This window comes from Pan troglodytes, chromosome 7 (genome assembly GCF_028858775.2).
Source record: "Pan troglodytes isolate AG18354 chromosome 7, NHGRI_mPanTro3-v2.0_pri, whole genome shotgun sequence".
NCBI lineage: Eukaryota > Metazoa > Chordata > Mammalia > Primates > Hominidae > Pan > Pan troglodytes.
Genome location: NC_072405.2, coordinates 82,056,665 through 82,077,713, shown reverse-complemented (window position 1 = coordinate 82,077,713; position 21,049 = coordinate 82,056,665). Strand labels below are relative to the sequence as shown.

The window sequence follows — 21,049 nt, the reverse complement described above, 5'->3', positions numbered from 1 at the left end:
TTATACTAAAAAAAAAAATGGAAAGGGGTTATATTTATATAGTAGAATTCAAACTCTTTCCAAGCAGTAATAATAGCAGGTAGGATCTCAGAACACATGCAGGAGATAACATTTTTAGGTTTAAAAGAAAATAAAAATAGTCAACCCAGGAAGTAAAAACCAGATACACTGATCTTACAGTTAAATGAGCATTCCAAAAAATTTTTAATAAGAACAAACAGCATTTGGTTGTTAATATTTAGAAGGTGAGAGCGTGAGAAGAAAACATTTGGTAAACAGACATGGCATTTTAAGTTGTCTATAGATTGGCAACCATTTATAAGCTAATTTAATCAAAAACATTTCCACATGATCTCATCAGTAGACTATCTGAACATAAATATTGTTGTTTCACTTTAAAATGTCACTTTTGTGGTGACCTTTGAATCCTCTGTGCCATCTGCTAATAAACATGTCTGAAGATGTGCAACCCCAGGCCTTCAGCTCTTGTTAATGTATTAATCTTTCAGACAAGCCAAGCATCTGAGAGAGAAAGCGGACAATAACCAGGCACCCCCGGGCTCCATCGCTCAGGACTGCAAGAAATCAAACTCGGCCGTCTAGCAGCTCCCAGAACCCGCGGCTGCCACCGCATCCTTATAAACCTGTCAGCACGCATGAGGGTGTCTGTGTTCAGGGAAATGAATGACTAATACCATTATTTGAGTCTTATGTGAAGACAACACTATTCTAACACGAGAGATAATATACATGGTACTGTTTATTCAACTGGGGGAAAATAAAACTTTGAGCATTTCCCTTGGAACTCGAGATCAGATCATAACTCATTTGCCCAGAGGCAGCAGAAATCTGATCCTGCTACTGGAGCTTAAAATAACAAGTAAAGAAAAGTGTTAGAAACAAAGCTAAAATTTTAACATGATTAATAATAGAGAAGTTGGGTTTGGTTCTGTTGTTATGATTGTTTTGTCGTGGTGCTTGTGTTCAGTTATATTCTCTCTCTCTCATTTCAAATAATGCTTGACAATTCGAAAATGAACCAACGATGTGCTGTGGAATGTGATGGTTGTCTTCATATAGAGTCACATGGTTTCTCTTTTTATGCGGATATTTATAATCTTCATCCTATATCAGTAGGAATAACTATAAGGTGCACTACAAAAAGATGTATGCAAACAAACATGTTTTAAATCAGGTCAGATATCTGATGAAAAATACGAACTAATGTTAAGAGCAAGTAGTTTCAACATACTCCAGGAACTGAGAAACAAAACAAAGCAATTGTGGGTTTTGAGCTCCATATACTCTTAGCAAGTAAGGGGGCGTCTTGCCCCTATATATCATTTTCCCGGATTCCACTCCCTGTTGTGGGAATCGCGCCCACCCCCATCCGTGTGTTGTAGCCACTCACGGTTTGCATCAAGAGTGTTTTTTGTAACTGCCTCTGGACTTGGGACAGTGAGTAGGATCAAAAATAAATAATGTACATGACGGGGAAGGGAAAAACCTGTTGGAGTTGCTTCCAGCCAGCCACGCTCCGGGCCAGCATGTTGGAATCCAGCGTGGAGCAGATGCAGTAAAAATGTGGTTGGTTTCTGTGTGAAGCGCTGTTGTTGTTCTTTTGTTCTCTCACTCTCATCTTTTAAATATCACCTCCGTGAAACCCATCCGAAAGGCCACCACCCGGCCTAGTCACTCTGCCCAGCAGTGGGATTAGAGAATGGATAGGCTGTACCTGCGAAACTGCAGAGCCGCCTCCTGGGTGACTCGGGCCGGGTTCCTGGCCAACGTCATCGCATTGTTCAGGCTTTCTCCTTATTGATTTGCAAACGTTGTGCAATGAGAAAACACTATATGGTCTAACTGCTCGACCCAACATGACAATAGGAATATAATTATGTAAGATTTCACAAGCAAAACCACCACAAATCATGATCTGGCTGACTCACACGCGACTGGAGAATAAACAAACAGCAACATAAGGAAATAACTCTAGGGTTGTTTTTAATGATTCCCATGTGGGGAAGTCCGTCAGTATTGGGAGGGCTGGGTGCCCTTGGAGGAAATAGGTTATGTTACATAAAGCTGAGTCCTTGCGAAAAAAAGCAGCACATTTGTAAAGTTGGGGCTCACAAAGGTAAACTGGATGGAAACCCAGTCCTGCTGCCTGACACCAGGGCACAGAGGGCCCTAAATCATTCCCTTTGAAGGGCACAGGCCCTTCCTTCTGCTAGGCCTTCGCCACCTGAGGTTTAGACCCTCAAATGGGGCGAGGCACTGCTTCAGGCAGGATCATTGAAGTGGATCTTCAGTTTACCCAATGCAATAAACACAGGCTCCCTCCGGCAGCCTGCAGCAAACTACACCAAGGCTGTCAGGTCTATAGGAGAGCAATGAGCTCCGGGAACAAACCCAGCTAATCAGTTCTCACGACGCAAGTATCTGAAGGATTTAACTCTTGAGCTGTCTGACACAGCTTATCCTTAGATAAGTCACCCTTAGAGCCGATATATCCATGAATACAGCAATGGTGGTGGGGGCGAGGGAATGGAAATTTGCATAGGAGCTCAAGCTTAGTGATAGCTTATTTATTCAAATCCCATCCTCTCTACCTGCTCACAGAGTCCAGGAAGGCCTTCGGGTATTTTCTCCTGCACAGCAGCACTTCCTGGGAACCGCCTGGGTTTTCTTTGGGTTGAATTACCAATGCAGATGATGGGTGGCCTGCAGTTGTTGGCAGGGACCCGCTGCAACGCTGGGTTCCAAAGAGCAATGTTATATATCATTAGAGGGAAACCATTAAGTAGATTTATTGAAAGTATGTTTCTTCGGCACAAGGAGATCTTTTTGATGAAAAATGGAACTCATTATTCTCTAAAGGACACAGATTGACTTATCTCCTTTATCAATTACAGTGTCTGCTTTCAGCTTTTCTCAATCAAAGCACTGGGCTTTGTAGTCGCTTTCCAGAGCCGAGGCCAATGTGTTTTATGAAAAAGGTTTATTTTTACATTTTAATTGGAAATATAATATTGTACTTTGGAACTCTGACCATCCTTTCCAGGACAACTTGCCAGAGATCAATGGTGAGACACCACCCATCAGGCTGTGACAGACATCTCTCCCCTTTCCTGGGGTGACCCCTCTGATAAGCTGTCCTAGAATTCTTCTCCCCAGAAAACATGCTTAATAGTGATTCTTTTTGACAGCTTCAACCAATTTCCTGTACCATAAAATAAAAATAGCTTAATGAAAAACTTACCTTATTATACAGAGGTTTTCAGGACTCCTAGTGACTTTGGAAATGTGGCCCAGACCAACTGACTGGTACTTAAATCCTGCTGCAGGTGGGTTATCACTGTAATTGCCTAAAGTTTGTTTCGTACCTTTTAATTTCCAAAGGTTACCTCTTACCACTATGGCCAAGAATGATAGAGAATCTAACAGTTTTGTACACAGAGCTGACAAGCTGTTAATTGCATAGTCCTCTGTAAATTTATCTTTGAGCTGCCCATAGCCTGACCCACCATAATATAGGCACCAGATAAATGTAGAAATCATACATTGAATAAATGGACGAATGGATGATTTATCACTCAACACCCATTGAAGAAATACATGTCAAATCTCACTGTTTTTTTACATGACACAGAGGCAGGCACCCATGACAATGGTTTTGCTGTTGGTCAGATATTATATTTGCAATCCAAGGGGAACCGTGACATTTTTAAATCAAGAACATGGCAAGTCCAAAAAGCCCTCACTTCAAAGGACTTTGGACCCATGGAACCATCCTTCCCCCATGTTCCCATTTCTGTATTTATATTCCTTCCATCAGCTGGCAGATTTCATTCTAATCCCAGATACATTCCACTGTTTCCACAATCACATGTGCATATCTTCGTGAGGAGGGACTTTGTAATATCTGGGTCAAAACAGAGACTGCCTTAGACCTGATCAAACCCAACTGTCCATTTCTGGCAGACACTACCCAAGTTCCATCTCACCTTGCCAAGACTTGTTTAAAAGTTACCATGTTGAGGAAGCTTGCTTCTTATGTCCCAATTAAGAGCTTCCTTGACTGTATCCCCAGCACACTCTGATGTGTGCTGGGAATTCAGAAAATAAATAAACAAACAAAACAGCTTCGCTCTAAAGAAGTCACACTCTAGCAACTGGGAAAAACAGACAGATAAGGAGATGAGCCTGGATAATTGAGCCTTCTGTACTCAGAGTCACTCTGCTGTAGTAGTTGTTCACCTCCTTGGCTCTCTGGGTCGGTCACATTCATTCCCTCACTCACTCTACCATGCTTTGGGCACCATGCTATTTATTCTGGTGACACTGTCAAATAAGCCAGTTTTGCTTTTGTGGAACTTACACTTGAGTGGGGATCTCTCACTGCCACCCAGAGCCCAAACATCTGTGGACCCCCCCTCCCACATATACATATATTAGGTTTAAAGCCCTTTAAGCTCACAAACACTCAGAAGACCAATCAACCTAATTTATTCCTCACCATATCTCCTGACCCAGGAACAATGTCCACCTTAATTCAGTAAGTACTCAATAAATGTTTGTTGAATAGATGAATCACCCCAAAAACTCTACCTGATATATCTGCTCATCTAACCGCATCAATGTCGACCTGCATGCATGGACGGAGAAATCTGGCCTCCTGGGGCAAACCTTCTGCCTGAGGGAACGCTTCTAGTTCTAGTTCTGTTAGTGTGTAGCCTTGTTGATGTCATTTAGCATCTTCAAGTTTCAGCTTTTCAAGCAAAAATTGGAGATAAGAATATGCAGGACTATATCGACTATTTTTAAAAGTGCACAAGTTGTGAATGTAAATACAATACTTCAATCAAAGTGAATGAGTATTAGGGGAAGAGTAATGGTCTTGGAGTCAAGTCTAGGGGCCTGGTTCGGACACAGACGTGACCTTGGCAAGGGATGTGGCCTTCCTGGGCCTCAGTTTCCACGTGTGTTAAATGATGGCCCCTAAAAGCACTGCATCTCTAGACCAATCTTCCTGTTAGTGATTCTGTTAGTACCTCTATAGTGATAGGCTTATATTTAAATTTTGTCTCTAATACATGTGATTTTTAATCAAATACCTGGAAGGAAAATATCACTCTTATACCAATTAGGATTCTTTTGATTTGCAAGTGATAAAAACCGATTCAAACCAGCAAGGGGAAATTTATTATAAAGCCAGAGGGATGCTTCACAGAACCTACAGGCAAAAATGTAGAAAGGAACTGGGGCCAGGAAGTGGAAGGCTGTGGGGAAACCTGGAAGTTCTCTCTCAGTTCCGCATGCTCTCTCCCTCTCCCTCTCTATCTCTCTGTAAACTAGCCCTGCTTCTCAAGTACACACATCAGAGAACAGGGTTACCAATAGAACCCAAGTTTGCAGCCACCTGAAGAAACACCGAATGTCCCTCTTGATTTCATTCCCATTGTCTTAGGAAGGAGCCACTGACTGACCCATCTTGAACCAGGCATTCACTCCAGCCCACATTGCATAAATATGGCTGCCCCAAGCTTACCCTTATGGGGCACGGTGGAGTAATCATCAGAGAAGAGATAATCACTGTTTTGGGAGACAACCCAATAAATATCTGCCTCAGCCACTTCCCACAGTTTTCAGAGGGCAAAGCTTATTATAACCACGTGCTACTTCTTATTTTCAACATTAACAGTGAAGCTTAAATAACTGAGTTACTTCTCTCAAATGTCATAGATTGCTCTGAGGTTTGCCAAGTCTGTAGTATTTTGTTTGGTTTTGTTTAATTCTTTCAGTCTTTAGTTTCAAGGGTCTGATGAACCACATAACTATCCTGAATGAGTCATAAAATTACCTGGAATAAAAACCGAGATTTTTCCAGAGATCTCAAATTAGTATATTTTTAAAAAGCCTCATTTCCTCAGGCACACAGGGATAATGAGAAGCATAGGCAGTGGAGTGGTTGTTCATCCTCAGCGATGTCTACAGACCCAAAGACCAAAGGCCACTTCCCTGCTTTGTTAGCCTGAGTGGATTTTAACTATAAGGGACTTTCTGATTCTTACAACTGAGGTTGAGAGAGACAGAGGCAAACTTGATCTAATTCTCTTTCAAATTTTGCTCATAAGTTTTCAGAAGAGGCCAAAGAAGGGAGACTTGGTTATCTGAGGTGATGGAAGGAGGCAGATTGATAGAAAGAATCAGAAATTTGGATGGAAAACTGAAATGGATGAGGAAGCCAAGATGCACTGGAGCCAGGCGTGGTGGCTCAAGCCTGTAATCCCAGCAATTTGGGAGGCTGAGACAGACAGATCACCTGAGGTCAGGAGTCAAGTCCACCCTGACGTGGTGAAACCTCTTCTCTACTAAAAATACAAAAATTAGCCCAGCATGGTGGCCCATGCCTGTAATCCCAGCTACTCTAGAGGCTGGGGCAGGAGAATTGCTTGAACCTGGGAGGTAGAGGTTGCAGTGAACCGAGATCACACCATTGCACTCTAGCCTGGGCAACAAGAGTGAAACTCTGTCTCAAAAAAAAAAAAGCACTGGAGAAGAACGAGGAAAAAGGAAGCTCTGGAGAAGGCATCTGTGATGGGAGCAGACTAAGTGTTCCCTACAGGTAAGTCTTTAAATGCCTTCTCCTTAGCTCAGGAATGAGCAGTCAAAATCTTCCATTTCCTCTTGAGCCTGCCACAAAATCTCCTACATGGGTAGTAATTTTCCAGAGTGGTGTTTGGCCACTAGTCCTTCCATATTTTCTGAGTACAGGGGAGGGAACTAGATCCCACTTCACCAACTCAAGGTAATTAATAAACTTCCATCTTTGGCAAAGACCAGGCCTGGATATGAAGTCTGAGGAGAGAATCTAGCCAATGGGTCATCTCTGACATCAGGGAAAGTCAGCACCTTTAAATTTTTTTTTTTTTTGGTCTGGAACTGGAGTTGCTTTCACAGTCATCACAACATAATGTGCAACAGCTGTGTGCCTTCAGCTCCACTGCAGCTACTCCCTCTGTCATAGGAAGAGAAGAGACGACTAGCCTGGCTAGTCTGGCTAAGCATATCTTACCTTCTAGGTTCCAAACTTAACCAAATTCTAATCGATCAGTGAGCCAGCAAATATGGATTGAGTCTCCATCCTTGAGTTAGTCACTGTGAGGAACCAAATGAAGCCTGAAATAAGGTCTCTACCCTCAAAGGCTTCCGGTTCAACTGGGAGATGAAAGAGGAACCAGATATGGAGAGAAAATGCAAGAAGGTAGAAATAGATGCACTTCAATAGGAATTGATTTCAGCATCTCCTGCTTCTCATAAGCCTCATGGGGACACTTGGGCCAATCACCCGGGCTTTAATATAGAAAAGAGTGTCCAGGCCGGGCATGGTGACACATGCCTGTAATCCCAACACTTTGGGACAGCAAGGTGGGGATGATTGCTTGAGCCCAGGAGTTCAAGACCAGCCTGGGCCACATGGAGAAACCCCGTCTCTACAAAAAATACAAAAATTATCCAGGCATGGTGGTGCACACCTGTAGGCCCAGCTACTCGAGAGGCTAAGGTGGGAGGCCTGCTTGAGCCCAGGAGATGGAGGTTGCAGTGAGCTGAGATCGCACCTCTGCACTCCAGCTTCCATGACAGAGTGAGACCCTGTCTAAAATATAATAATAGAATGTCTACCCAGACTCCTGCTTTTTCTAATCTGTGACCTGACCAACCTAATACAACCAAAGTGCTATAGGAATCCAGTTCACAGGTTTCCTTTTTCTGGGGTAAATCCCTGTGACAGTTGAGGTTTTATGAGCCAACATCCCCCCTACCACACCACTTTCACCACCAACAACCTTTCCAACTACTGATGCATAATCCTTATTCACCTTGTACCACAAAAGCAGTGTTGGGTATGGTTAAGAGTTGGATTCCAGGATCAGACTGCCTAGATTCAGCTCCTGGCTTTCCCTCTAATTCACTCTATGTGTTTAGTAAGTTACCTTCACTTCTCCAAGCCTCACTCCCCTCAGCTTTAAAATGAGGATAGCAGTGTTGTTACATGGACTCAATAAGTTAATTTTATGAGTTAATATATCTAAAGTATTTTGAACTGTATGTGGCACAGGTAAGTACTCAATAAACATAAGTTATGATTGACCAAAAGCCAATCAATGAATGTCAATAATTATTGATCAATGACTGTGTGCCAGAAACTAGAACGAGGTGCTAAGAAGAGAAAGGGGCAGAGATGAATAAGGCACAGCTGCTTTGCATCATGAAATTTTGGTTTCTTAAAGACATCATAAAACATGCATACAAGTAATGGCCAGGCACGGTGGCTCACGCCTGTAATCCCAGAACTTTGGGAGGCCGGGGTGGGTGGATTACCTGAGGTCAGGAGTTCAAGACCAGCCTGGCCAACATGGTGAAACCCTGTCTCTACTAAAAATACAAAAAATTAGCTGGGCATGGTGGCGGGCGCCTATAATCCCAGCTGCTCGGGTGGCTGAGGCAGAATCACTTGAACCTGGGAAGTAGAGGTTGCAGTGAGCCGTGATCGCATCATTGCACTCCAGCCTGGGTGACAAGAGCAAAACTCCATCTCAAGAATAATAATAATAAACCATGCATACAAGCAAGTATTACCCCAAACTGAATGATTTCAGACCCAGAATAGGGAGCAACTGCAGGAGAGTCCTGTGAGCCACCCAGACCCTAGGATCATCTTTGAGATGCCTTCTCCATACCTGTGGCCCCAAATTCCTCTTGGGCCTGGTTTGGTGAGAAAGATGCATGAGTCAGACAATATTTCTGAAAAAGGGATTACACATTCCCCACACACCTCCTGCTGCACTTCCTGACCTAGGCTTCCTGGGGAGCCAGGGGAAGCTGGGAGAAGAAGGCTATCAATGACCTAGGAAGGCACACACAGCCCCAGAGTCAGAGAAACCAAATCTGTTGAGGTGGTTCTGAAATATCAGGCCCAAGCAGGGCTTAGTGTCTGTTGGTATGTTTCTTAGAGGTAAAGAGAAGGAACTGTAAATAGCCCATCCCTCCTGGCCAGTATGGGAAACACACTCTTTGTAACTCTATCTGGTTACAGTGTCATTGCACTGTCCTTCTACATTGTTTCTTGGTGCATTGATAAAAGAAGATTAGAGACCCATGAAGCACTGCATAGTGGGTGACAAAATATCATTTCCAAAGGGTTTGAGGTAATAAGGGTCTGAATGAGGGCATTAGTAACAGAGAGGGAGAACAGAGAGAGTTGGAAGCACAAAGAAGGCAGACTCAACAGGCTCTGATCACCAAATGGCTGTGGGGGTGTAGATGGGAAGGTCCCCCAGGCTGGCTCCAGTGCCCTGGTGTGGGGACCTGGCTGAGTGGCAATGCCAGTCATGGAGACAAGAAATCCAGGGAAGAGCACGTTGGCAAGGAGTTCAGGTCTGGACTTGTTGAGTCTGACATGCCTGTGAGACATCCCAAGAAAGATCTTCACTGGTAACTGAGGATGTAGAATCAAACATTGAGAGAGGCACTGTGGCTCATGCCTATAATCCCAGCACTTTGGGAAGCCAAGGCAAGTGGATGGCTTGAGGCTAGGAGTTCAAGACCAGCCTGGGCAACATGATGAAACCTCATCTCTCCAAAAAAATACAAAAATTAGCCGGGGGTAATGGCGGGCACCTGTAGTTCCAGCTGGGCGGCAGGAGAATTGCTTGAGCCTCGGAGGTTGAGACTGCAGTGAGTTGTGGTGGCACCACTGCACTCCAGCCTGGGTGACAGAGCGAGACTCTGCCTCAAAAAACGAACAGGCAAACAAACAAACCCTCCAAAAAAAACACAAAACAATATGGAAAGAGACATCTAAGTTGAAGAGAAGGTGTCTGAGCAGTAAGCCCCCGGGTGGTAATGAGTGACATGAGAATTAACAGCATTCCCCCCTTGGAATAAGAAAAGAGCAAAAGGCCAAGGGCAAAGCCTTGGGAAGCATCTATGTTATGTTCAAGGGGTAGGCAAAAGAGAGGAGCTCATGAAGGAACTGGAGTAAAGAGAAAAGGCCAGCCATGGGGATGGGGTGGACAGGAGCATCAGTCGCCACAATGAGGAGGTAAATGAATGAGCAAAGATGGAAGGGAGCCCGTCAGGACTGGCACCAGCAGGTCACGGGTGACTTTGACAGGAGGAGGAGGATGCAAGGAAGGGAGCCTGACACTCCTTTGGGGTGCTAGACAGCTCCTCCAGCTAAGTCCTAAGCCCACTGTTGTCCAGGTTCTAGCTATACCAGTACACCAGATATAAGGACTAGCAATTGGCACAGCTTTTCTAGAGGACAACTTGGCAGTGTGCATCCAAATATTGAGTGAAGAAACGACGCTGCTGTCAGCGATCTCTGCCCACTTGCCACCCAGCGCTGACACCTGTTTGGGCTGTCAGTGCTGTAGCAGGAGTCAGTGCCCACAGGAACTTGAAAACAAGTGACTCCTTCAGAGAGTGGCCTGTGACTGGGGAGTGTGGTGACTGCCCTCGGAGATGGCAACTGCTGCTGCCCAGCCCGCAGGTGCTGCCCCACGCAGGTGTCCTGAGGGGGAGTCTTCTTCCCACCTTGACAATGAGCTGTCCTTTGCTCTGGTGGCTGTGGTCTTAACTCCACCAGTTTTGATTCACCTTCTAAGGACAGTGCTTCTACTTCAAGGGAAGAGCCATGAGCGGAGTATTGGTTTTATTTTATTTTGAGACAGGGTCTCATCCTATTGCCCAGGCTGGAGTGCAGTGGGGTGATCACAGCTCACTGCATCACTGCAGCCTTAATTTCCCAGGCTCAAGTGATCCTTCCTCTCTAGCCTCCCAAGTAGCTGGGACTACAGGTGTGCACCACCATGCCCAGCTAGTTTTTGATCTTTTGTAGAGACTGGGTTTCGCCATGTTGCCCAGGCTGGGAATACTGGTTTTAAACTCCATGGGAAGTCAGCCTGGCTTCGGGACCCTTCGCAAGGGCTGTGTAGGTTGAGAGGATGGGTTTGTATGGGCACAGACTAGCATACATTGTCTTCTCTGGAAAGGCTACACTTTAGGTTATGGTGCTGGGTTAAAGGTGGCTGTAAATTGTCAATCCCTTCACTAAGAAGTGGAGTTTATTTCCCTCCTCTTGAAGCTGGGCTGGCCCTGGACTTGCTAAATCAGTAGGACCCAGGGGAAGTGGCACTGTGCCCGTCTCAGGATCTGCCTTCTGAGTCCAACCTCCTGCCTCCTCCTTCTTTGGGCCACTCCCTCTTCTGACTCTCACTCTTGGAACCCAGTGACCATGAGAAGCCTAAGGCACACGAAGAGGCCACACGTAGGCACTGTGGTCAGCAGCCTCAGCTCAGCTCCAAACTCACCGCCGGGACCCACTGCCAGTCAAGTGAGCGGTCACCTGGGATGTGCCAACCCAATAAAGCCTCACATGACCTCAGCCCCAGCCGACATCACATGGGGCAGAAATGCCCCCCATCAGAGCCCGGTCAGCACCCAGCCTTTTGAGAAACAACAGAAGAGTTGCTGGTTTGGGTCACTAAGTGGGGGGATAGTTTGTAGATAGCCAGAACTGTTTTAATTCGTATTTTCCATACAGCTATTTCCCAATTGCTGGAGTAAACTGACAAAAGCAAACTTTAAATTACCCGTTAGCATCCATCTGTGTGGCACACAATCCTGCCCACAATCTCTTTCAAGTAGCTCAAGAGGGCTGGCGTTCCTTTGGCCTCTCTGTCTCCTTGTTGTAGGAGCATCCAGTGCAGTGAATGTCACAGGTGTGGGGTGGAGGCCCAGAGGGACTGGGAAAAGCCACCTGGAGAAGAGAGGACCTTCTACAAATGGGTTAGCGGAGCCGCTGGGGGCGGGGCCGCTTTTACACAGAAGGCTGAAAGCAGCAGACTTTTTTTTGTCTCAGTCAGTCTCCATAGGAGAGGGCCCAATGCCCAGACTAGGTGGGCCCAGATGACTACGTTCCCTTTCTTTCTTGCACTGAGGGTTATTTTAGTGACATGATGTGACACCTGATCCCAGTAACTATGGGGTTGTGGCTTTATTCAGCACCATGGATTTGAGTCTCTGCAGCCTCTGGAGCCCTGTGAACCCTTTTCAGCCCTGTGGCCTGCTCCAAACCCCTCAAAATCTCAGCCCTGAGCTCCTCCAGGGTGGGACCAGGACTCGTTTTGGCTCCTGGACCGTGTGGCAGGTTAGGAAGGAATGACAAAAGGCTGACGCGCTTTCCTTTTTGTCTCATGGGAGCCCAGAGAACATGTCAGTTCACCAGTAGAGTGGGGTCCTGAGGACCAGGGCTTTGAGCTTTAAACAAGTGACTTGGAAAGTTCTGGTTCCACTACCCTGACCAAAGTTGCACTTTTCTTCCTGGGTTTTGATAATGGTTAACACACACACTTAGTCTCTTCAACTAAAGTGAATTCATTTACAACAGACAAAATTTGCTTCAAGCTCAGGCTACTGCCATAACTCTTCGCACTTCAGACTTACAGGAATTTCTAGCAAGAGGGTTGTGTTGTTTTTATAATGTCTGAAACATAAATGATAGCAGGAGGAAGACCCTATTCCTAGGAAAAAAATAAAATCAAACAAGGTGGTCTGTGGTGAGTTATCCCGTGTGGTATTAATTTCACATCCAGGTTTGAATGATCTCATAAATTGTTCTTTTGATTCGCAATCTCACCCCAGCCTGCAAGACTGAATTATTTCCTTGTTCTTCAGACCCCCTGTCTAGTCTGTAACGCAGAACACATTGTGTGTCTTGGCTGGCATGAGTGGGAGAGGACATGTGCCCACAATTGTCCGAGAGCTGTAGGCACTGAGCTCAGCTTTGCATCCTCGAGGGACAATTGGTGATGTTGTTAATAGTGCATTGTCACAATATCAGGTGTGTGTGTGGTAGAGGGCAGGATAGAGGATGGGAGGAAGCTCCTGGAACACTTTATACTTTATCTGTGTTTAGACTATGACATCTGCTTCAGACTAGTTGGCCCAATACCCGTGGAACGATGGGATTCCCCAAACTTCTACCATACCTCAAATGCGGTTTAGGAGAGGGATCACTCAGAGCTCTGATCTGCACTGGCTTCTGAGATTGCTGCCTGAGGAGCAACACTGACATATCTGGAGGACAAAAGTGGCTTCCTTGGCAGCAAGAATCTCAGACCCTTTAAGTCTAGTGGAGAGGAACAGGCATACAAGAGAATGACCTTCCAGAAATAAAAGCTACATAGATGAATTGTCTCCTTTTCACCCTGCAGGATGCAACAAATCACCCTCCAAAGCTGTGTCATCTTTATTCTAGGTGGAAGAGGGGACACATTCTCCTAACCCAGCACAGAGTGAAGGCCTCCAAAGGGCTGCAATGACCTGACCTCCTACCCGCAGGTCAGAGTCAGGCTCACTGGTTGTAGATCATTTGCTTCCTCTGAAATCTGCAAATAAAACAGCCATGTAAGATCTATTGCCTCATCAAAGACTGTGGAAACTGATCCAGAAACCGTCTTTGCAGCCGAAACCATAGCCCTGACTCTTCTCCCGTGACCATCAGCGCATCCTCCAGGGCCCAGGGCCCAAGTTACTGACAGCCTGGCTGCAGGAGGGCCATGGCTGTGCCTCACTCAGCCACCCCCGTTGGGTGGTGAGGTGGCTCTGGATTTGGGGTGGTAGCTGTCAGCACATGCCCCTGAGAAGACTTCTTTTAACCAATGCTTTAGAAAGCCCAAGTTTTATTTAGAGAAAAGTGCTTTTTAGGATTGCTGCTGTTTACAGGATGACCAAACCATTCCAGTTTGCCCAAGACTGAAGGGTTTCCTGGGATATGGGACTTTTAGTGCCAAAACCACAAACACCAAGCAAACTGGGACAGTCTACTCGATAGGAGCAGGGGAGAGGAAATCTCAAAGGCGCTACTATGCCGTACAAGCTGCCCTCTAGCTGTGGGCTGTCTGGCCACCCCAGGAAATTAAGGCAATTATTCCCTGTACTCTCCAGCGTGATGAAATCTGAGATTTGGACGCAGGGAACCTATCTGAGTTATTTTGGTGAGCTTTGTCTTCTAAATAGAATAAATGGTGTGTGAAGGCCTGCAGGAAAGTCGGTTATTCACACGGCGGTCCTCCATTTCTTCTTTGAGGGTGCACCTCCCAAGGCGGCCCACTTTCTACAACCTGGCCATCACATCAGAAGGCCACTTTGGAGCCTTGCCAACCCAAGTGTGTTGTAAGATCGCAAGAGCTGGTCAACAGATTTTTCTCCTGCCCGAGGCCATCTAAGTGTCTTTATAGGATTCTGAGTCAGAGACCCAGCCAGGCTTAGTTGCTGGTAGTTTCTTTGCTAAGTCTGGAAAAGATACACAGACTTTAAAGAGTGGAGACATTTGTTTTTGCCCAGAGATGACTTGTCCTACCGGGAAAGAATGCAAAAATCCTCGAGCACAATCTCTTTCTTGTCACGTAGAAGCCTCAAGACAATGCCAGCCAGTTTGGAGCATGTTGTTCTGTGGCCCAGGCTGCTAAGGATGGAACATGAGAACTAGAGATGTTCTCACTTCACTACTGTGGCCAAAATCCTGCTTTTCCAGCCTTCAGAACTGTAGGCAGCACAGAGCAGAGAGCAGGGCATGAAGTCCCAAAGTGGGGATGATTGAGAAGCAATTGTAGTAACCACTTGATCCTAGGACAAGAGACTCCCAGCTCTATGCAATTCTTGTGAAGCTTAACCACTTAACTGAAAAACTAAAAAGTGAAACCAAGATGTCACTGGAGCAGTGTTGGAATGACAGATTCATTTTTCTGCAACTGGAGATTCTAAGAAACTTAAACATTTCATGGCTGTGTCCAGATGTTTTGAGTATTGTTTTGGGGGCTAAAATGACTGATAACCCAGTTTACTGTGCTCTACAACGGAAGAAGAGTCTTTCAAAACCCGAAACTCCTTACCCTGAAATTCAAAGATCTGTGCCCTGAACATCCTGCAGCCTGATTTTATGGTACTCCACTCCCGAGGCCCTTCTAGGCCAGGCCAGTTGTCTTTGGGACATGCCTGGCCCTGTCCTGCCCCCAAGTTTTCCTCGCCTCCCCAGCCTAGCATGACTCTCCTCCCCCCACCCAGTTCTCGCCCTCCTTTCCAGGTGCAGCGTAAGTACTGCTTCCTGCAAGAAGCCCTCCTGGAGGCTGGGACCTCTCCCTGCTCAGAACATGAGGCTCAGCAGGGCATCCTCATTCATTCTCTCTTTAACAGATGAAGAGCCCCATGTCCCAGGTGTTGTCATTTAAGTAGTCACATGTGCTCATCAGTCCCCCTCACTAGACTGCAAGCTCCTTGAGGCCAAGTGCTTTGTCTTTCGTTTGCTGGAAATATCCAACCAGGTCTGGCCCATAGAAGAAACTGAGTTGTGATTGCTGATATCATTTGATCAAACAGAAACCCCCATCACAGCCAGGTGACACATGCATCTACTGACTCTGTGACCCAGCAATTCCACACCTAAGTATTTACCCAAGAGAAATGAACACCAAAATGCCTGCACAAGAATGCTCAGAATAGCTTTATTCACAATAGCCAACAACGGGAAACAGTCCACATGCCCATAGATAGGAAAACAGAGAAACATACAATGGCACACTTGTCAATAAACAGGAGCAACTTACAGATACACAAGATACCACAGATGAGTTTCAAGCACATAACACTGCGTGAAGCCTTGCACGAGATAGTGTATGCTGCATGATTTCATTTATATGAAGTCTTGGAGTCATCAAAACTCATTATGGTGAAAAATAGAACAGTGCTTGCTTCTTGGGGGATGGGGTGGGGACAGTGAGTGGGAAAGGGGCATTCAGGAACTCCCTGAGATGATGGTAATGTTCTGTATATCAACAAGAGTTTGGGTTTCCCAGTTGTATGCATTTGTCAAACCTTAGCAACTATCTGCTTAAGGTTTGTGCATTTCATTGGAGGCAAATTTTATCTCAAATAAAAAGAAATCACTAACAAATATTGAATATTAGTAACATGCATGGTGAAGGGTACTGATGTCTGCAATTTGCTTTGAAATGCCTCAGAAAGGAAAGCTTACTGATGGATGGAGAGAGGGATGGATGGATAGATAAGTGATGGAGGAATCATAGTAAAATGAAGCAAACAAAACAAAGTCACTGTGCTGGCCACCCCCTACCCCAAACTACTGCATTTACCTTAAGGGTTGCCACTGTTGGGGAAGGGGAAGCTGGAAGGATGAACGTCTCCTCTGACAAGGATGTGGGGGAGGAGGTGGTGTCCTTGAGGGCAAGCAGGTTTCTAAGGGGCCAGGAAGGGGATAGGTGAGGTGGGAGCCATGAGTTTTGCTGTTGGTGAGAAGGATCAGGTCAGGAGTAAAGTTTGGGCTTCAGTGGGGGCCACAGTGGGGAAGGGGTGCACTGGGGGCCTGGCTGGAGGCAGCATGGCTTAAGGCTTTGATCAGCCATTACCCAAAGGGCTGCCTGGTCCCGGCACATACCAGGGATGAAGGAATGTTGATCGAATGACAGGCTGGCCGAGCTCGCCCCATCACAGAGTCTACAGCCCTTGAAGTTCATAGTCAAATTCATGGTTCAAAGAACTGTCCTTTCTTAGGAAACACTGATAATCTGAACCACATCTAACCTCATTCCTCCTTTGATAGGGTAACTGAGCTGGTAGATCACAAGAGAAATTCGGTCCATCTGGATTTCAGCAGAAGTTGCAAACTGGCCGCCCTTGGGCTGAATGCAGCCCACAGATGTGTTGTGTATTTTGTTTGGCCTCCCAATGGTGTTTTTTTTTTTTTTTAAGTTTAGTTTAGTTGCCAAGATTTTAAGATCACATAAAAATCTGGATCTGGCAACCATGGGCCTACCTGACCACAGTTGGCAGGAATGAGGGCAGCAGCCCCCTCGGAGCCTGAGCCTCACTCACTCCTGCCTCCCCACCACGGGCATGGACGCTGCACCCTTGCATATCATGTCCCTTGGTGACAAGATGGAGAAGTCAAGGGTGGTTGATAAAAACACTAAATTAACCTTAATGCAATAAATATTGACTGAGCAGTGTTTTGTTTTAGAGGCAGGATGGAGAACAAAGTTTCTCGGTTCCTTTTCTGAAGGAACTTTGATTCTGGAGTGGCAGACAGTCCAAAAAGGAAAGAAAGAAAAAGAAAAGGAAAAAGAAATGATTACAAACTGTGATCATTGTTATAAAGGAAAGGGGCAGGTGAAAGAGGAGCTGCGATGGAGTGTAATGTAGGTGGGGAGAGCCTGACTGCCTTTGCTAAGGTGGTGGGAAGTGCTCGTGGGCCAGCATTTTTCAGCTGAGTCCTGAAGGATGCAGAGATGTGGGGAAAAGTGCTGGGGTGAGGAAAGGTCTTGGGTGGGGCTGCACTTGGGTTGTTTGAGGAGCTGGGCGAAGCCCTGTGTCAAGGGCATTTCAGTGAGAGTGAATCAAGACACGGGTGTGGAGGTGGGCTGTGGGTGGAAGCTATAAACCAGGTGAGGAGTTTAGATTTTATTCTGTGTAAATGGGAAAGAGCTGTCAGTTTTGGGGCAAGGGAGAGACATACTAGCTCTACGTTTCATAAAACTGCTCTTGTTGTCAGTAGGCAATGTAGGGAAGAGCGGCCAGAAGTCTCATTAATAGGCCATTGCAGGATACAGGTGAGAAGTGATGGTGGCTTGGATGGTGGAGGAGAGAAATAGATGCAAGTGCACTTCAGAGGAAGTTGATTTAGCTGGATGCAAGAGAAGGTAGCCCTAGGATGCTATCAGTGGCTGCATTGGATACACATTTGTGTAGGAATTTAGACAAAGATTGCTCAGGATAAGGCAGCGCAACCTCAGCTTCTTTCAAAATGCAAGATACTTTTTGGTAGCAGGATGTAACCTAAGCAGTTCATTACAAACAGAAAATGCCTGAAAATTCATGCATATTTTGCATTTTATTCCATAATGTATCTGTATTCAATCTGATTTTTTAAAAGTATAAATCTTATAGCATCAATAAATAAACAAGAAAAAGACCCAGATATTCCTCCCAGTGTCACTAGTTAATACACAGTCAGTTTTTTTTTTTTTTTTTTTTGAGACGGAGTCTCGCTCTGTCGCCCAGGCTGGAGTGCAGTGGCGCGATCTCGGCTCACTGCAAGCTCCGCCTCCCGGGTTCACGCCATTCTCCTGCCTCAGCCTCCCGAGTAGCTGGGACTACAGGCGCCCGCTACCACGCCCGGCTAATTTTTTGTATTTTTAGTAGAGACGGGGTTTCACCGTGTTAGCCAGGATGGTCTCGATCTCCTGACCTCGTGATCCGCCCGCCTCGGCCTCCCAAAGTGCTGGGATTACAGGCGTGAGCCACCGCGCCCGGCCCACTGTCAGTTGTTTTTAACCTTGGCTGTGCACTGAAATCACTGGAAGAGCTTCAGAAAATGCTAATGCCTGGGCCCCTCTCCCAGAGGTTCTGATTTAATTGTCCTGAGCTGTGACCTGGGCATCTGGATTTTTTAAGCTTTTTTTTAACTTAAAGGGTCCAAGTGCAGGTTTTTTACATGGGTAAACTTGCTTCATACGGGTTTGTTGTGCAGATTATTTTGTCACCCAGGTATTAAGCCTAGTACCCATTAGTTATTTTCCTTGATCTTCTTCCCCCTCCCACCCCCAATAGGCCACAGTGTGAGTTGTTTCCCTCTATATATCCATGTGTTCTCATTATTTAGCTCCCACTTATAAGTGAGAACATGTATTTGGTTTTCTATTCCTGCGTTAGTTTGCTAAGGATAATGGCTTCCACCTCCATTCATGTTCCTGCAAAGGACATGATCTTGTTCTTTTTTATGGCTGCATAGTATTCCATGATGTATATATAACAAATATTCTTTATCCAGTCTACCACTGATAGGCATTTAGGTTGACTCCATGTCTTTGCTATTGTGGATAATTTGCTGCAATGAACATACACAATGCATGTGTCTTTATGATAAAATGATTTACATTCCTTTGGGTATATACCCAGTAGTGGGATTGCTGGGTCAAATGTTATTTCTGTTTTTAGGTCTTTGAGGAATCGCCACAATGTCTTCCACAATAGTTGAAGTAATTTACCTTCCACCAACAGTGTATAAGCATTCCTTTTTCTCCACGATTGGCATCTGTTATTTTTTGACTTTTTAATAGTAACCATTCTGACTGGTGTGAGATGGTATCTCATTGTGGTTTTGATTTGCATTTCTCTAATGATCAGTGATGCTGAGCTTTTTTTCATATGATTGTTGGCTGCACATATGTCTTCTTTTGGAAAATATCTGAATATATATGTATGTCCTTTGCTCACTTTTTTTTTTTTTTTTTTGGTTAGGCTGAAGTGCAGTGGCATGATCTTGGCTCACTGCAACCTCTGCCTCCAGGGTTCAAGCAATTCTCATGCCTCAGCCCCCTGAGCAGCTGGGACTACAGACACCCACCACCATGCCTGGCTAATTTTTTTTTTTTTTTTTTTTTAGTAGAGACGGGGTTTCACCATGTTGACCAGGCTGATCTTGAACTCCTGAGCTCAAGTGATCTGCCTGCCTTGGCCTCCCAAAGTGCTGGGATTACAGGCATGAGCCACCGTGCCTGACCCCCTTGCCCACTTTTTAATAGGTTGTTTGGTTTTCTTTTCTTGTAAATTTAAGTTCCTTATAGATGGTGGATATTAGACCTTTGTCAGATGCATAGTTTGCAAATATTTTCTCCCATTCTGCAAGTTGTCTGTTTACTCTGTTGATAGTTTCTTTTACTGTGCAGAAGCTCTTTCGTTTAATTAGATCTCATTTGTCAATTTTTGCTTTTGGGTCAATTGCTTTTGGCATCTTTGTCATGAAATCATTGCTTGTCCTGAATGGTATTGCCTAGCTTGTCTTCCAGGAGTTTTATAGTTTTGGGTTTTACATTTAAGTCTTTAATCCATCTTGAGGTGATTTTTGTATGTGGTGTAAAGAAGGGGTCCAGTTTCAATCTTCTGCAGATGGCTAGCCAGTTATCCCAGCACCATTTATTAAATAGGGAGTCCATTCCACATTGTTTGTTTTTGTCAGATTTGTCAAAGATTTTATAGTTGTAGGTGTGCAGCCTTATTCCTGGGTTTTCTATTTTGTTCCATTGGTCTATATGTTTGTTTCTGTACTGGTATCATGCTGTTTTGGTTACTGTAGCCCTACAGTATAGTTTGAAGTCGGGTAACACAATGCCTCCAGCCTTGTTCATTTTACTTAGGATTGCCTTGGCTATTCAGGCTCTTTTTTGGTTCCATATAAATTTTAAAATAGTTTTTTCTAGTTCTGTGAAGAATGCCATTGGTAGGTTAATGGGAATAGCATTGAATCTATAAATTGCTTTGGGTGGTATGCCCATTTTCACGATATTGATTCTCCCTATTTATGAACATGGAATATTTTTCCATTTGTTTGTGTTATCTCTGATTTCTTTGAGCAGTGTTTTGTTAGTTCTCCTTGGAGAGATCTTTCACTTCTCTGGTTAGCTGTATTCCTAGGTATTTTATTTCTTTGTGGATTTTTAAAGCTCTCTTGTAACTCTAATGTGCAGCCATGTGAAGAACCACTCACTAGGGCAGAGATTCTCAAAGAAGCGCAACTTTCTCCGGCCCTACCCCAGACTTACTGAATCCAAAATTCAGGGGGCGGAGCCCCCAAGCTACAGTTTAACAAGCCCTCCAGGTGATTCTGATGCCTGCTGAGGTTGGAGAGTAGCTGCTCTTGACTCTGTGCTTCTCAGCTTGAGAAGCTCAGACAGATAGTATTTCATCTGATCCTCACAGGGAAAGGCAGAGTGACTGGTATTGTCACAGGGATTGTCTTTTCCATCTATCAGATGGGTAGATGAAGCAGAGAAAAATTCAGTGATTCGCCAGTCAGTGGCAGATTAGGGACCCAAACCCAGGTCTTCTGAAGGCTGAGGTGAGGACAGTCACTCACAACTACCCTCACCCCACATGCTACTTCTCGCTTTTGTCAGCTAATAGGTCT

General features: G+C 45.2%; 1 protein-coding gene across 17 annotated transcripts in view; it reads left to right on the top strand.

The window, feature by feature from the left end:
- Positions 1–1,604, top strand: part of STAU2 (staufen double-stranded RNA binding protein 2) — a 325,206-nt gene extending 323,602 nt beyond the window's left edge. For all 17 annotated transcript variants that reach the window (XM_054656829.2, XM_009455516.5, XM_063816396.1 and 14 more), the window contains one exon: positions 510–1,604. In XM_054656829.2, coding sequence (XP_054512804.2) covers positions 510–603 — 94 coding nt within the window. In that variant the 3' untranslated portion in view covers positions 604–1,604. The remainder of the gene's footprint in view (positions 1–509) is intronic.
- The last annotated feature ends 19,445 nt before the right edge of the window (positions 1,605–21,049 follow it).